General features: G+C 51.9%; 2 protein-coding genes across 10 annotated transcripts in view; both read right to left on the reverse strand.

Annotated features, from left to right (window-relative positions):
• Positions 1-4,331: 4,331 nt before the first annotated feature.
• Positions 4,332-9,282, reverse strand: LOC125149375 (serine protease 44-like). The gene is made up of 4 exons (XM_047828273.1): positions 9,237-9,282; positions 5,581-5,766; positions 4,978-5,146; positions 4,332-4,620 (listed from the first exon to the last, which is right to left on the reverse strand). Exons 2-4 carry the CDS (start codon positions 5,678-5,680, stop codon positions 4,332-4,334), a joined length of 558 nt encoding a protein of 185 aa, XP_047684229.1. The 5' UTR covers positions 5,681-5,766; positions 9,237-9,282.
• A 27-nt stretch (positions 9,283-9,309) lies between these two features.
• The window catches only part of LOC125160731 (serine protease 44-like), a 35,426-nt gene continuing 31,621 nt past the window's right edge, over positions 9,310-13,114 (reverse strand). For 8 of the 9 annotated variants that reach the window (XM_047849979.1, XM_047849977.1, XM_047849982.1 and 5 more), the window contains one exon: positions 12,252-13,077. In XM_047849979.1, coding sequence (XP_047705935.1) covers positions 12,844-13,077 — 234 coding nt within the window. In that variant the 3' untranslated portion in view covers positions 12,252-12,843. Of the gene's footprint in view, positions 9,362-12,251; positions 13,078-13,114 lie in introns of those variants that run through there. The other variant, XM_047849981.1, reaches the window with a different exon arrangement.

Here is a 13,114-nt window from a genome sequence, read left to right on the forward strand (position 1 = left end):
CTTGGTCCCCTCCCCGGGCTCGGTGCATTCGAAAGGCTGACAATTTATATTGATTTGAGAGTCTGAAAAGATACAGAAAGCACAAGAAAGGAACATTAAGGCTAGGCAACCCGGGAAGGCCTCTTTAGGAAAGTGGCATTTGAGCTGGACCTATGACTGGAACAAGGACTCTTGGGGAAGTCGTGAGAAGGAAATACATGCCTCCTCTTCCACAGACCCCCAAGGGGATGGTCTTGAAAGAGATGATGGCATATACCGGGCCTTGGGCCTTCACAGAGCATTTTTCCAGAAGGATATGGTCTCTGCATCCGCTGGGTGTGACAGAGATTGGGACCTGACCACCAAGATTCCACCTTCTCTTGTCTAGTTGGGGGATGAGGGGAGGGGTCCAGCTCCGGGGACCACATTCCCCTGCCTGGTATCTAAGGGGGTCCACATAATGAGTTCCCATGACTAGCAGGTGAGTAGAAGTGATGTGTGTCACTTACATGTCAAGGCAGTCAAGAGGGGGCTGCCTTCTCTCCTGCTGTTAATGACAGCAGCGTTCTCCAGAGCAGCAGAGGCAGTGCTTGGAACTTGTTAGAGATGTCATTCTCAGGCCCCACCCCACACCTACAGGACTACAAACTCTAGGAGTGGAACCAGCGATCTGCATTTTAACAAGCTCTCCGGGGAAATCTGATGCAGTTAAAGCATGAACCACAGGGCTGAGTGGAGCCTTAAGATGGGGGAAAAGATACCTGCCGACCAAGAACACTTGATTAGGATGTTTTAGGAAGAAGAAGTTAAATTTATTGGGTTAACCCATTTATATTCAGTGGCTTCTTAAAGCCGATGGTTCAATACTTATTAATAAGCTCGGTCCCAACCCCAGCCTTCCTCCCACAACATACAGGATTGACACGGACTGCCCTCTGAGCCCACGGATATATGGGATCTAAAACATTGACCCCTGGAAGGACAGGGGACAGGAGACTGGGAGGAGTTGATCAGAAGCCAGACACAGACAGAGAGATGCTGGGACACCGGACCAGAGAATAAGGGTAATGAACCAGTGCCTCCCACACCGAATCTCCCTTGCCTTCCTCCCTCTGAGAGTACAAATGCTTGTTAATAAAATGGGCAGCGATAGCAGCAAGTGGAAGAAGCAGAAGAGAAGGAGTATTTCTCATGCTCTAACTTCATTCCTGCTTCCAGTTTTGGTCTCTTGTGATCCTCTCTTCTGAGCTCCAGGGGCTGGTAATTAAGCTACAAAGCTCCGGGCAAACATACTGAGTCCGGGGAGCAGGACCCAGCGAGCTAAAACCATGCAGAGGACTCCCACCCGAGCAGGTGGGGACTTACGGCTCCCTCAAGGGCTCCATGAAAACCACGAATAGTTTCTTTGCCACATGGGAAACCAGTTTCTCTACAGAGTATGTCATAGGCAACCCCACAACGTTCAGGAGACCGGAACTTCAGAACAAATAAGAATGCACCGCAAATGTTTATTCATTGACATCCAAGATCTCCACACTCCTTAATGTCTCCGCACGACTTGGGGTGAGCCTGGACGTGGCCACTAGGTACTCAAGAAAGAGGACCCCATCGCGGGGCTGCCCCAGCAGGATCCAGGTGGATCCGCACTGGGTAGGGGGAACTTCGCCCAGTCCCAGACACCTGGGTCGGCTGCGGAACCCCCAGGCCTCAGACCTCAGCAGGGCCGTGGTGATACCGCCTGGCTCTCTCTGCACAATCACCAAGCTCACTGTCAGGTGAAAGCCTGAGACCACAGCCAGGTGGAATGCTGTCTCACTGCTCATGAGGTCTCTTCTTTGGTAGAGGCTCTCCAAGGCGTCAGGGAAGCACCGGGCTCCAGCTGGCAGGTCGGCTGCCTCCTTCCCGGCAGGCAGAGCACAGCCAAGGTGTGGGTGTGGCCGAGGCAGGTGACTGGGGCATCAGGCTGGGACACTTTCAGGGCTCTGGGCTTACTGCCACTCTCTACTGGGTAGCTCTCTACAGGGTCAGTGGATCCCAACCAGCATTGGAGGAAAGGGCAATGAGGAGGGGGGGGAGGTTGGAGGACAGGTCCAGTGTGAAGAGTCGGAAACAGGAGGGGAGTGGGCAGGGGTGATCATGGGGCCACCAGGATGCCCAGGGGCAGCACCAGGCACAGAAGTATGAAAAATCCTGCTGAGTCCCAAGAGCAAGCCTGACTCAAGTGATCGATGACCCAGTCCCTATAGAAACTAACTTCTGTATAAACTGCAGGAAAATTTCTGCGACCACAGCCAATGCCCCAGCTCACAATCCCCACCTGGGCCCATGTTTCCTTAAATTCACAGACCAGGGGGCCTCCAGAATCTCCCTGGAGAAAGAGAAAAAAACAAAACAAAACAAAACACAGGGATGGAAGAGAATCAACATCAGAACTGGCTTAAGATTACACTGCAGGGCCCGGGGAGATGGGCACGCATGGGGCTTCCCCACGACCTCCCCTGAGCCTGCACCAGCCCTTGGCTTCTGGGAACGTTTGAGAGTTGAAAGCTAAGTGAAACGTTTAACATCCTCTGAGAAATCCTCCTCCTTCCCAGGTGCTCAGGGATGTACAGCCAGTAGGCCCCAGTACAGCAACAGTGCTGGTAATATATTGAATTCTCTTTGAATACCCCTATTCCTCAACTGACCCTGAGCACCCCCATGATCCTCTCCAAGCCTCCCATGACCCAGCTACCAAAGGGGCATCTCCTGGCACAGCCTCCGGAGTCCTCCTCCAGCTCTAAGGTTGGTGTCCATTCTGATTGCTCGGTCCTGGGCCTCAAAGGATGTGAAATATTTTGAGTATCGACCCTGCGTGGGGGGGGATCCCATAATCCTCACCTCGAACCTGAAATTCCCCGACCTTAAACCCACGTATCCAACACCAGGCATGCATCACTTCCCTGTGTCCAGACAGCCTCAGACATCCCATATACCCCCCACCTCACCCAGAGCACCGCACGTCCTTCCCAGATCTGCTCTGGTGGCCCCGCACCAACCAGCTCAGACAGAAACAGACAGCCCTCCTAACCTCTCCCTCGTCCCCTCCCTCAACGGCACTCAGTCACCCAGAGCTCATGATTCAATGTCAGACACACCTTCTTCACCCCCTCATCCTCCCACGTCCCGCTCAGGACTCAGCACCATCGCCTAGATGATGGAAACAAATGTCTAGCCCACAGTCCTGCCCAGGCGGCGTCTAGAAACTTGGACCAGCACCCCAGGCCACGCGTACTCTGACTCCAACCCTCTTCTCTGGCCACATTTGCCACCTCATTTGGTCCAGACCTGGAAAACATTCCCTAAACGTGACACGTTCCCTGGGACCTCTGAGCTGCTCCACATGCTGATCCCTCTCCCTACAATGCTGTTCTCTTTCCAGGAAACCCAAACACTCATCCTCTAGGAGTCCTGCAAGCACCCACGGGGGAACCTGGAGCTGACATCTTTGGACCTCACCTCATCTGTATAATCGCTACGATGTCTATGCCGCGGGGTTATGATGTGGGTTCACAGAGCTAGTGGGGGTCAGTGCCCACACTGGCTCACACCGTAAGTGCCACAGAGGAGGAACTCAATTAAAGGGACTTCTGTTATTAGCGTTACCTGCCCCAGCTTCCCCACACCGTGGCAGCGCCCCCAGGCCAGCAAGGGCTGCTCCCCTTTGATGGAACAGGCCAGGCCAGCTCAGGGGAGCCACGAGGGAGGAGGAGGCTGTGCCATTTGCGAATGAGGAAACTGGGAGGGGACGTGCTCACTGCAGGGGCCACAGTGGAGCCATGAACTGACCTTACAGATACCCTTCTTCTCTGCTCGATAGGCACAGATCATCCCTTTTCTCACCATGCTGCGAAACGTTCCTAACTGTGTCTGCAATATCCAGTTGCATTTCTTGTGGTGAAGAATGTGTTGCTCCGTCTCCTGAGGAAGAACTGGCATCGGTGCTAAAACTACGAGGAGACAAGTCAGGGTCTGCATGAGTGGAGAGAGCCCCCCCAAACCCGCTCTGGCTCTGGCTCGGGGCGCTCACACTCAGTGCCTCCTCAGAGGACGTTGGGGCAGTAGGTACTGTCCCATGGCCACAGCAGGTACTTTCCCGGAGGGACAGCTCGTCCCCCTAGAGTTGAAATCCGTGCTGGAAAGAACCCATCATCTCTGGTACCCGGGCCCCGGAGCCTCCGGGTGCTAACATTCCAACCCATTCTTAACGCAGTTCGGATACTATCCCGGCAGTATGTCCTCCTGGGAAAGAACCAGCCTCCCTGTCCCTCCCTCTAGCTTGTGGGCCACCCCCAGGGCACCAGGGTGCCCCCTCAGCTCCCCCCCACCCCATCAGTCTCACCTCCTTCTTCCAGTCGGCCCCAGCCAGTCACCCAGCACTCCGTCCCGGTTTCTGCTTGGAAAGACTTCTCAGGGAGGCACACAGGCTGGATGTAGGAGGAGTAATTCACAGCAAAGGCCAGCAGAGCGAGGGCAATGTCGTGTCTCAAAGTTGTATCATCAAAACGGTGGCAAACGATGTCTTCAACTGGAACCACCAGTGTCGTTTTGGAATTAGGATATAACGATTTGTCTCCCAGCTGTACTGTATATTCCTCATGGCTGTGGGAAGATGCCCTTCGCGTCGATCCCCTCCCACACCTTCCAGGTTCTTCCCAGCCTGGCCCTGTCTCCTAAGCCAGCCGTCAGGCACCGGCCTGCCTGCAAACCACACCCCGGCCCCAGACCCTAACCGCTGTCTCCAGTGGTTCTCCAAAGGAGGTCCCAACACTACCAGAGCAGCGTGTGGGAACTTGGAGGAAAGGCTAATTCCCAGGGCCTCATTCCAGGCTGAATAAAAAGTAGGGGGCTGGGACTTCCTTTCCAGACGAGGAAGAAGAAGCTCAGGGAGGGGGACAAGACTGGCTCCAGGTCACAGAGCCTGACCAGGGGCCCCAAGCGCGGGGCCCGGACACTCACCCAGTGACGCAGTGGGCAGCGGTCAGCACCCACCGGCTGGCAATGAGGGAGCCTCCGCATATGTGTCTGTTATTGATCTGCAGGCTCACCTGCCAGGGCCACTTCCTCCTGGGGGCCGGCATTCCCCCAACTGTCCTCATAGACCTGTGGCCGCATCCTGGTTGGCTCACTAAAGAGAAGGGACTGGATGGGGCACCCGGGTGGCTCAGTTGGTTAAGGTGTCCAACTTCAGCTCAGGTCATGATCTCACAGTTTGTAGGTTCGAGCTCCACATCGGGCTCTGTGCTGACAGCTCAGAGCCTGGAGCCTGCCTGGGATTCTGTGTCTCCTCCTCTCTCTGCCCCTCCTCCACTCATGCTCTGTCTCTCTCTCTTTCTCTCTCTCAAAAATAAACACACATTAAAAAGAGAGAGAGAGAGAGAGAGAAAGTACCGGAGGTGCAGCCGTTGTCCCCTGCCACCCCCTCCGGATGCCCCCAGGGGCAGAGCCAGGTTTCCTCTCAAACCCTCCAAGATAGACTGTGACCCCGCGGTCTACCCACCCAAGCAGCATTCCCTTCTGGCCTCCCAGGCAGGCCTGTGCCGACCTGTACAGAAGCAGTACCTTGAGGAGAGAACGTTTGGGATCCAGTGGTCTGGGTGGACTCTGAGGCCTCTCCCACTGTGAGTGTTGGAGGCCCAGGGGTTGCAGTGGATACTGTCATCGAGGATTCCAGGAGCCCTGGAGGCGACGGCGTCTCTGGGCTTCCTGAGGTCAACGCAGGACCCTGGCTAGGGCGGTAATCCTTACCTGGGGAAGACCAGTGACACAGGAGCTGGGCCGAGCGCACCCCTAGCCTACCCTTCCCCCCTTCGTCTACTCTTCCCCACCCACCCACCCCCGCACCCTCACCACGACCCCTCCCCGCCAGCAGCCCAGCCCCCTCTCCGCCTGCTCGCTGCCTGCCGCCGATTGGCCCCACCGAGCAGAGGGTGGAGGAGCAGGAGGCAGAGCTGGAGGCCCAGGAAGCCCCCGCAGGCCGCCATGGGATCGCTGGTGCCCGCAGCCCTGTCGCGCGCCCCCTCGCGGCGGCCCGCGGCCCTGCCCTCGCGTTGGCCGGACCCGGGTCCCCCCTCTAGAAAATGATCCTCCTATTTAAAAGGAAATCATGATGTTGGTGATGATGTGGTGAAAAGGGAACCCTCTTGCACTGTTGGTGGGAATGCAAACTGGTGCAGCCCCTCTGGAAACAGTATGGAGGTTCCTCAAAAAGTTAAAAACAGAATTAGCCTACGACCCAGCAATTGCACTATTAGGTATTTACCCAAAGGATACAAAAATGCTGATTTGAAGGGGTATATGCACCCAATGTTTATGTCAGTATTACCAACAATAGCCAAACTATGGAAAGAGCCCAAATGTCCATCAACTGGTGAAAGGATAAAGAAAATATGGTGTGTGTGTGTGTGTGTATATATATATATATATATATATATATATATATATAAAATATGTATATAATATACATATATATGTATGTATACACACACAATGCACAATGGAGTATTACTCAGTGATTAAAAAGAAGGAAATCTTGCCATTTGCAACGACGTAGATGGAGCTAGAGTATATTATGCTAAGCAAAATAAGTCAGAGAAAGACAGAGACCATATGATTTCACTCATATATGGAATTTAAGAAACAAAGCAGATGAACATAGGGGAAGGGGAAAAAAGAGAGAGAAGCAAACTATAAGAGACTCTTAACTATAGAGAACAAACTGAGGGTTGATGGAGGGGGGTGGGTGGGGGATGGGCGAGATGGGTGACGGGCATTAAGGGGGGCACTTGTAATGAGCACTAGGTGTTGTACGTAAGTGATGAATCACTAAATTCTACTCCTGAAACCAATTTTACTATATATGTTAACTAACTTTTAAATAAAAACTTAACTGAAAAAAAAGGAAATCATGACAGAAGTAATGACAATTTAAAGATCACTACCGATGAAAGCACTACATAGGAAATCACATATGATCCAGCTGTAGTTCTAGAAAGTAATTTATAGCTTTGACCATATTATAAAATAAAGAGGACTGATAACAAAGGAGCTAAATAGGCGACTCAGAAAGTGAAAATGATCAATGGAGTAAAAATCAAAGACAGGATTTGGGAGAAAGAAAGGAAAAACGGGAAATAACAGCAGAAGTCAATAGAGACAAAATTATGAACATGAACACAATCAGAATTTTGTTCTCTGAAAAGCTTAAGAAGAGACATTCTGTTAAGACTGAATAAGATAAAAGAATGAAAAATATGGAATAAAGGACAGATAGGGGCACCTGGGTGGCTCAGCCGGTTAAGCATCTGACTCTTGGTTTGGGCTCAGGTCATGATCTCGTGGTTCATGAGTTCGAGCCCTGCATCGGGCTGTGCACTGCCCCTCCCCTGCTCGCTCTATCTCTCTCTCTCAAAATAAATAAACTTTAAAAAAGATATGACAGATATTTATTTTAATTATAGAAGAATATTATTAAACACATGTGCTCACTTGTCCTTCTGGCCAAGACAGACTAATAGGGATTGCCTTTCCCATGTAAACAACCAAAGATGGGCAAAAAGCATGGAACAGCAGTTTTCAAGACACTGGACACCAGGCCACAAAGGGTAGGACTGATAGATGGAAACTAAATGGGGTGAGTCCTATGATGACCAATGCTTGCAGCCTTGAGAGAGTTTCCAGGCTGTAGCTCAGAAAAGGGGAACCTAGGCAGAGCTCTACAGACCCCCTCAGGGGAGCAAGTGAAGCTGGGGGCCAGGGGACCCCCCAGGCAGCTACGTACTGAGGCAGGGGAGGGGAGAGAACTCTGGAGATCTGCAGAGTTCCTCGCTTGAGTATTCCCTGGTGTACTGAGCAGGGCATGGGGGGGAGGGGGCTACCTGTGGCCAGAGAAATAACCACTTGAAAGGATCAGAAGTCACAATGGCTGGTGTTCGCATGGGGACAGAAATAGTGCCTGTTTCCATCAGCCAGACTGGAAAAACCCAGGACTCACAGACCACTGGATAGCATATTCAGGAAGGTCTTGCCTCAACAACAGGAAATACTAGTTCCTAGACTGATGTTACAGTCCTGTCTAACAATTTTTTTTTTTTTTTGAGAGAGAGAGAGAGAGAGAGAGAGGGCACAAGTGAGCAAGGGGCAGAGACAGAAGGAAAGAATCCCATAAGGGGGAGAGAGAGAGAGAGAGAGAGAGAGAGAGAGAGAGAGAGAGAGAGATGCAGGGCTCAAGCTCACCCGAAGTGGGACTCAAACTCACGAACTATGAGATCATGACCTGAACTTAAGTCAGATGCTTAACCAACTGAGCCACCCAGGCACTGTCTGTCTAACAAATCTTTAAAGCAAGCCCCGAAAATATCAATTTCCAAGTAATTTTATTGCATCCCAAATAAAGCTCAAGAATATTTCTAGGAGGGACGCCTGGGTGGCTCAGTCAATTGGGCATCTGACTCTTGCTTTCGGCTCAGGTCATGATCTCATGGTTCATAGGATCGAGCTCCTCGTCTGGCTCCTCTGTGCTGACAGAGTGGAGCCTGCTTGAGAGTCTTACTCTCGCTCTGCCCCTCCCCTGCTCACTCTCTCTCTCTCTCTCTCTCTCTCTCTCTCTCTCAAAAATTAAAAATTTTTAAAATAAATAAAAATAAAAATAAACAGAACAATGTGGGCTGTGCCCTAATACATGTGTCATTGCACTCCCAAAAGGAAGGTGCTGGACAGCAGAGACAAAAATATTTAAAGAAACACTGGCCAAACATTTTCCACATTTAATAGAAATTATTACCCTAGATATCCAAGAAGCTCAATGAACACCAAAGAAACAAGAATGAAACTGGACAGGGGCACCTGTGTGGCTCAGTCAGTTAAGCGTCTGACTCTTGATTTCGGCTCAGGTCATGATATCACGGTGCATGAGATCGAGCCCCAAGTCAGGCTCTGCACTGACAGCACAGAGCCTGCTTTGGGGATTCACTCTTCCTCTCTCTCTGCCTCTCCCCCCGCTCATTCTTTCTCTCAAAATGAACTAAATTTAAAAAAAAAATTTTTTTTAAACCCAGAACAAAACTAGACAGAAGTACGACTTAATCAAATGGCTCAAAACCCGTGATAATATTAAGGAGAAGGAACAACGGGAGGGGTGACACATCTCATCAGAAATAACGCAGGGATGAGGTCGAGACGGCTGTATGCCTTCTCGTTTCAGCTCCTAGTGTACATACCTGTCCTGTTCCCAATCTGTCAAGCGCCACATTTTTTCTTTCAATTTTGTGTTATTTCGCTGGTGATTTTGCTGTTTAAAATGACATATCGCTTAGGGCTGCCGAGGGTTGCTAAGGACTCCACGCTGTGAGGCGCACGGCAGAGAAAACAGATGTTAGGTAAGCTTCTTGGGGGCATGATTTCCACTTCTGCTGGCCATGAGCTCGATGATAACAAATCAATGGAGTATATTAAATAAGATGCCTTCAACCAGAAACAATCAGAAAATAAAGTTATATATTGACCACCTGATGAAAATGTTGTGAAACGAGGTTCCCAGGAATCTGCTCCTGTATGTCTCTGAGAAGTTGTTCGGTATTTGCTAATTCGTGGCTGCTTCACAGAACGTAAAAACCGCACACACACACACACACACACACAAACACAAAAGCAAAACGGTTATTTTTAGCAACTGGGTTTGGGGGTGGTTGGTCACACAGCCACAGAGGACCGAAACACTTCTTGCAACTCAGACTGTCCCGTCTCAGCCAGGCCACGTGTGTCGGATGGGGCTCCCCTGAGACAGAAGTGAAAGCGAGGGTCTGTTGAGGGGCACTCTTGGGAGATAAAGCTCTAAGGGAGCAAGGGAGGCGGAACTGGGCAAGGGGAGGAGCTGAGTTATGATACCCAGCTGAGGTTTCAGCTGATCCTACAAGAAGCCCTTCTAAGTTGTCCCCAAGTGAGGCAAAAAGTCTGGGCCTTTCCAGGGGCACCTGGGTGGCTCAGTTGGTTAAGCATCTGACTTCAGCTCAGGTCATGATCTCGTGATCCGGGAGTTTGAGCGCCGCATCAGGCTCTGTGCTGACAGTTCAGAGCCCGGAGCCTGCATCGGATTCTGTGTCTCCCTCTTTCTCTGACCCTCCCCCACTCACTCTCTGTCTCTCTCTCTCTCAAAAATAAACATTAAAAATTAAAAAAAAAAAAAAGAAGTCTGGGCCTTTCTGTCCCCACATGTCAGTCATCCGGCACGGGCTGCACCGTGAAAGGATGTAATCTTGATTGAGTGGGTCTGTTCCTGCAGCTGAGTGCAGCTTCAGTGAGGGGCGCAGACGTGAGTCAGTATTTTCAGAAGCCGGGGAATGATGTGCTTTCTCTGCAAGTGGGATTTAGCGGGAACCCCACATGTCCCTACAAGTCACCTCTTCCGGTTGGCTCCTGAGTCCTTTTGACAGGATTCTGATTGTTTGGATAGCTTCCTATCTGGTGTGATATGACATTTTTATCTCCCCTTACACATTTCCTGCTCCACACCTGGAGATTTTTCACACCTGGTCTCAGTGGGAAACTGTATTTCAACACTGCAATCTGAGCACTAGGAACATTCATTGCTCTATATCACTTGCTTCTTATGACTGGAAACCCCAGCGTTTTTTGCTTTGTTTCTTTTCTCTTTAAAGTTTAATATTTGGGAGAGAACTTGCCTGCACGTCAACCTCCTCCTTCGCCTGTGTCACTGGTCTCTTTCAAAGGGTGGTTTGGTCCGGCCACCACGCCCCTGACCTAAGGGTCTTCCTACCGTCCAGCTCTTCCCTCCCACCTGCGGTCCCCATCTTATCTGTAGCCGCAGCCCCGTGCCTGCCCCACAAAACGTATTCTGCAAATATTGGTTGGACAGAATGGCTATCACTTGGAGTTGATGTCCTGCTGCCTGGGAGCCTCTGCCTGGCTTTTCTGGCAGCCAGAGTTTCATCCTCAGGAAACCAGGCCGCTTGACTGAATTCCTGTCTCCGTCCCTGCCCCCAGTAGGAAACACATTCTAATGTCACATGCTACAGGACACCCCATCTGGACCACAAACTTCCCAGAGCTTGGGAACTTTTCCTACAGCCAGGGCTGTGACTCCTGCCTGTCACTCATTTACCAAGTATTTCCTGAAGTCTTGCTCTGTTCCAAGCCTAGAACTGGAGGGTGGAAGGTAGAGGATGAGTGGGCAGAGTCCCCTGACCTTGAGGACCTAAATGTCCCCAGTGGAAGCAAGAGTAAGGAACGGACACGAGACCGCCAGGAGCCTAGAAGAAAGCACATTTCACAACCCAGGGGGAGTGCACAGGGGAGGTTCTGGGTAGGACTGAATGCCTGTGCTGGGTCTTAACCACAGAGGAGGAAGAGAGAAGGAAACGAAGCCCGAGTGATGTGCCCCACAGGGAACATCACAGGAAAGGACAAGTTGGCTTGACGGAAAGCTGTAAGTCAGAGTGGGATGTAGCAGGACTCGGAGCCCCAGGTCTGCCCGCGTGTGCATGTCCGTGAAAGGACAGTAGTAGCATTAACGGAGTTTAGCTGGACCCAGCTGGGGTTTGCAAAGCAGTGTCCCACCCTGGCCTCCCTCCGGCAGCAGCGGGGACTATCACAGACTGCCCGCTGAGGTCCATGGTTACTGGGAGCTCTAGCACTGGCCACGGAAGGAACAGTGGGCAAGAGACAGAGGCTGGGGGTGATCAGCAGCCAGTCCAGAGGACTACGGGACACTTGGTCTGGTGACTGGGTAAAGAAGCTGTACACACACACACACACACACACACACACACACACAGCCAGGCCTTCCCACCCACCCTCCCCTTGTGGGAACTCAGCTCTTTGGGCTCAAAGTGTCTTGACACCCAGCCCCTGGTGTCTCCTCAAGGCATGCCTGGCATGGGGCAGCACGGAGAGGTACGAGGGTGTGTGAGTGTGTCCAGCTCCAATCTCCGTTCTCTTGCTCCCCCTGCTTCTGACCCAGAGGCCGCTGAACTCAACGACAACACTTCCGGCCACAGAGATGCTGATGGCTCTAATAGGAGGGCAATGATGAGATTTAGATCAAGGTAGGCGAATTCCTCACCTCTGGATCTTCTAGACCCCATGAACTGCTTTCCAAGCTACACTGGAAATTAGTTCTCTACAGAGCACATCGTAGGCAACCCCACAACGTTCAGGAGACTGGAACTTCAGAACAAATAAGAATGCACCGCAAATGTTTATTCATTGACATCTAAGATCTCCACACTCCTTAATGTCTCCGCACGACTTGGGGTGAGCCTGGACGTGGCCACTGGGTACTCAAGAAAGGGGGCCCCATCGCGGGGCTGCCCCAGCAGGATCCAGGTGGATCCGCACTGGGTGGGGGGGAACTTCGCCCAGTCCCAGACACCTGGGTCGGATGCGGAACCCCCAGGCCTCAGACCTCAGCAGGGCCATGGTGATACCGCCTGGCTCTCTCTGCACAATCACCAAGCTCACTGTCAGGTGAAAGCCTGAGACCACAGCCAGGTGGAATGCTGTCTCACTGCTCATGAGGTCTCTTCTTTGGTAGAGGCTCTCCAAGGCGTCAGGGAAGCACCAGGCTCCAGCTGGCAGGTCGGCTGCCTCCTTCCCGGCAGGCAGAGCACAGCCAAGGTGTGGGTGTGGCCGAGGCAGGTGACTGGGGCATCAGGCTGGGACACTTTCAGGGCTCTGGGCTTACTGCCACTCTCTACTGGGTAGCTCTCTACGGGGTCAGTGGATCCCAACCAGCATTGGAGGAAAGGGCAATGAGGAGGAGGGGCCTCGTGTGAGAGTCAGAAACAGGAGGGGAGTGGGCGGGGGTGATCACGGGGCCACCAGGATGCCCAGGGGCAGCACCACGCACAGAAGTATGAAGAAGTCTGCTGAGTCCCAACAGCAAGCCTGACTCAAGCGATCAATGACCCAGTCCTTGTAGAAACTAACTTCTGTATAAACTCCGGGAAAATTTCTGCGACCACAGCCAAAGCCCCAGCTCACAATCCCCACCTGGACCCATGTTTCATTAAATTCACAGGCCATGGGGCCCCCAGAATCTCCCTGGAGAAAGAGGAGAAAAAAAAAAAAAACACAGGAA

Source organism: Prionailurus viverrinus, chromosome A2 (genome assembly GCF_022837055.1).
Source record: "Prionailurus viverrinus isolate Anna chromosome A2, UM_Priviv_1.0, whole genome shotgun sequence".
Taxonomy (NCBI): domain Eukaryota; kingdom Metazoa; phylum Chordata; class Mammalia; order Carnivora; family Felidae; genus Prionailurus; species Prionailurus viverrinus.

Bases quoted from the DNA above. Each gene is read 5' to 3' on its own strand.
- LOC125149375 (XM_047828273.1), bottom strand. From the start codon at position 5,680: ATGACAGTATCCACTGCAACCCCTGGGCCTCCAACACTCACAGTGGGA. The intron at 5,147-5,580 runs GTACTGCTTCTG...CCTTCTCTTTAG, and splicing joins CCAAACGTTCTCTCCTCAAG to TGAGCCAACCAGGATGCGGC. The intron at 4,621-4,977 runs GTGAGTGTCCGG...ATCTTCCCACAG, and splicing joins GCTGCCCACTGCGTCACTGG to CCATGAGGAATATACAGTAC.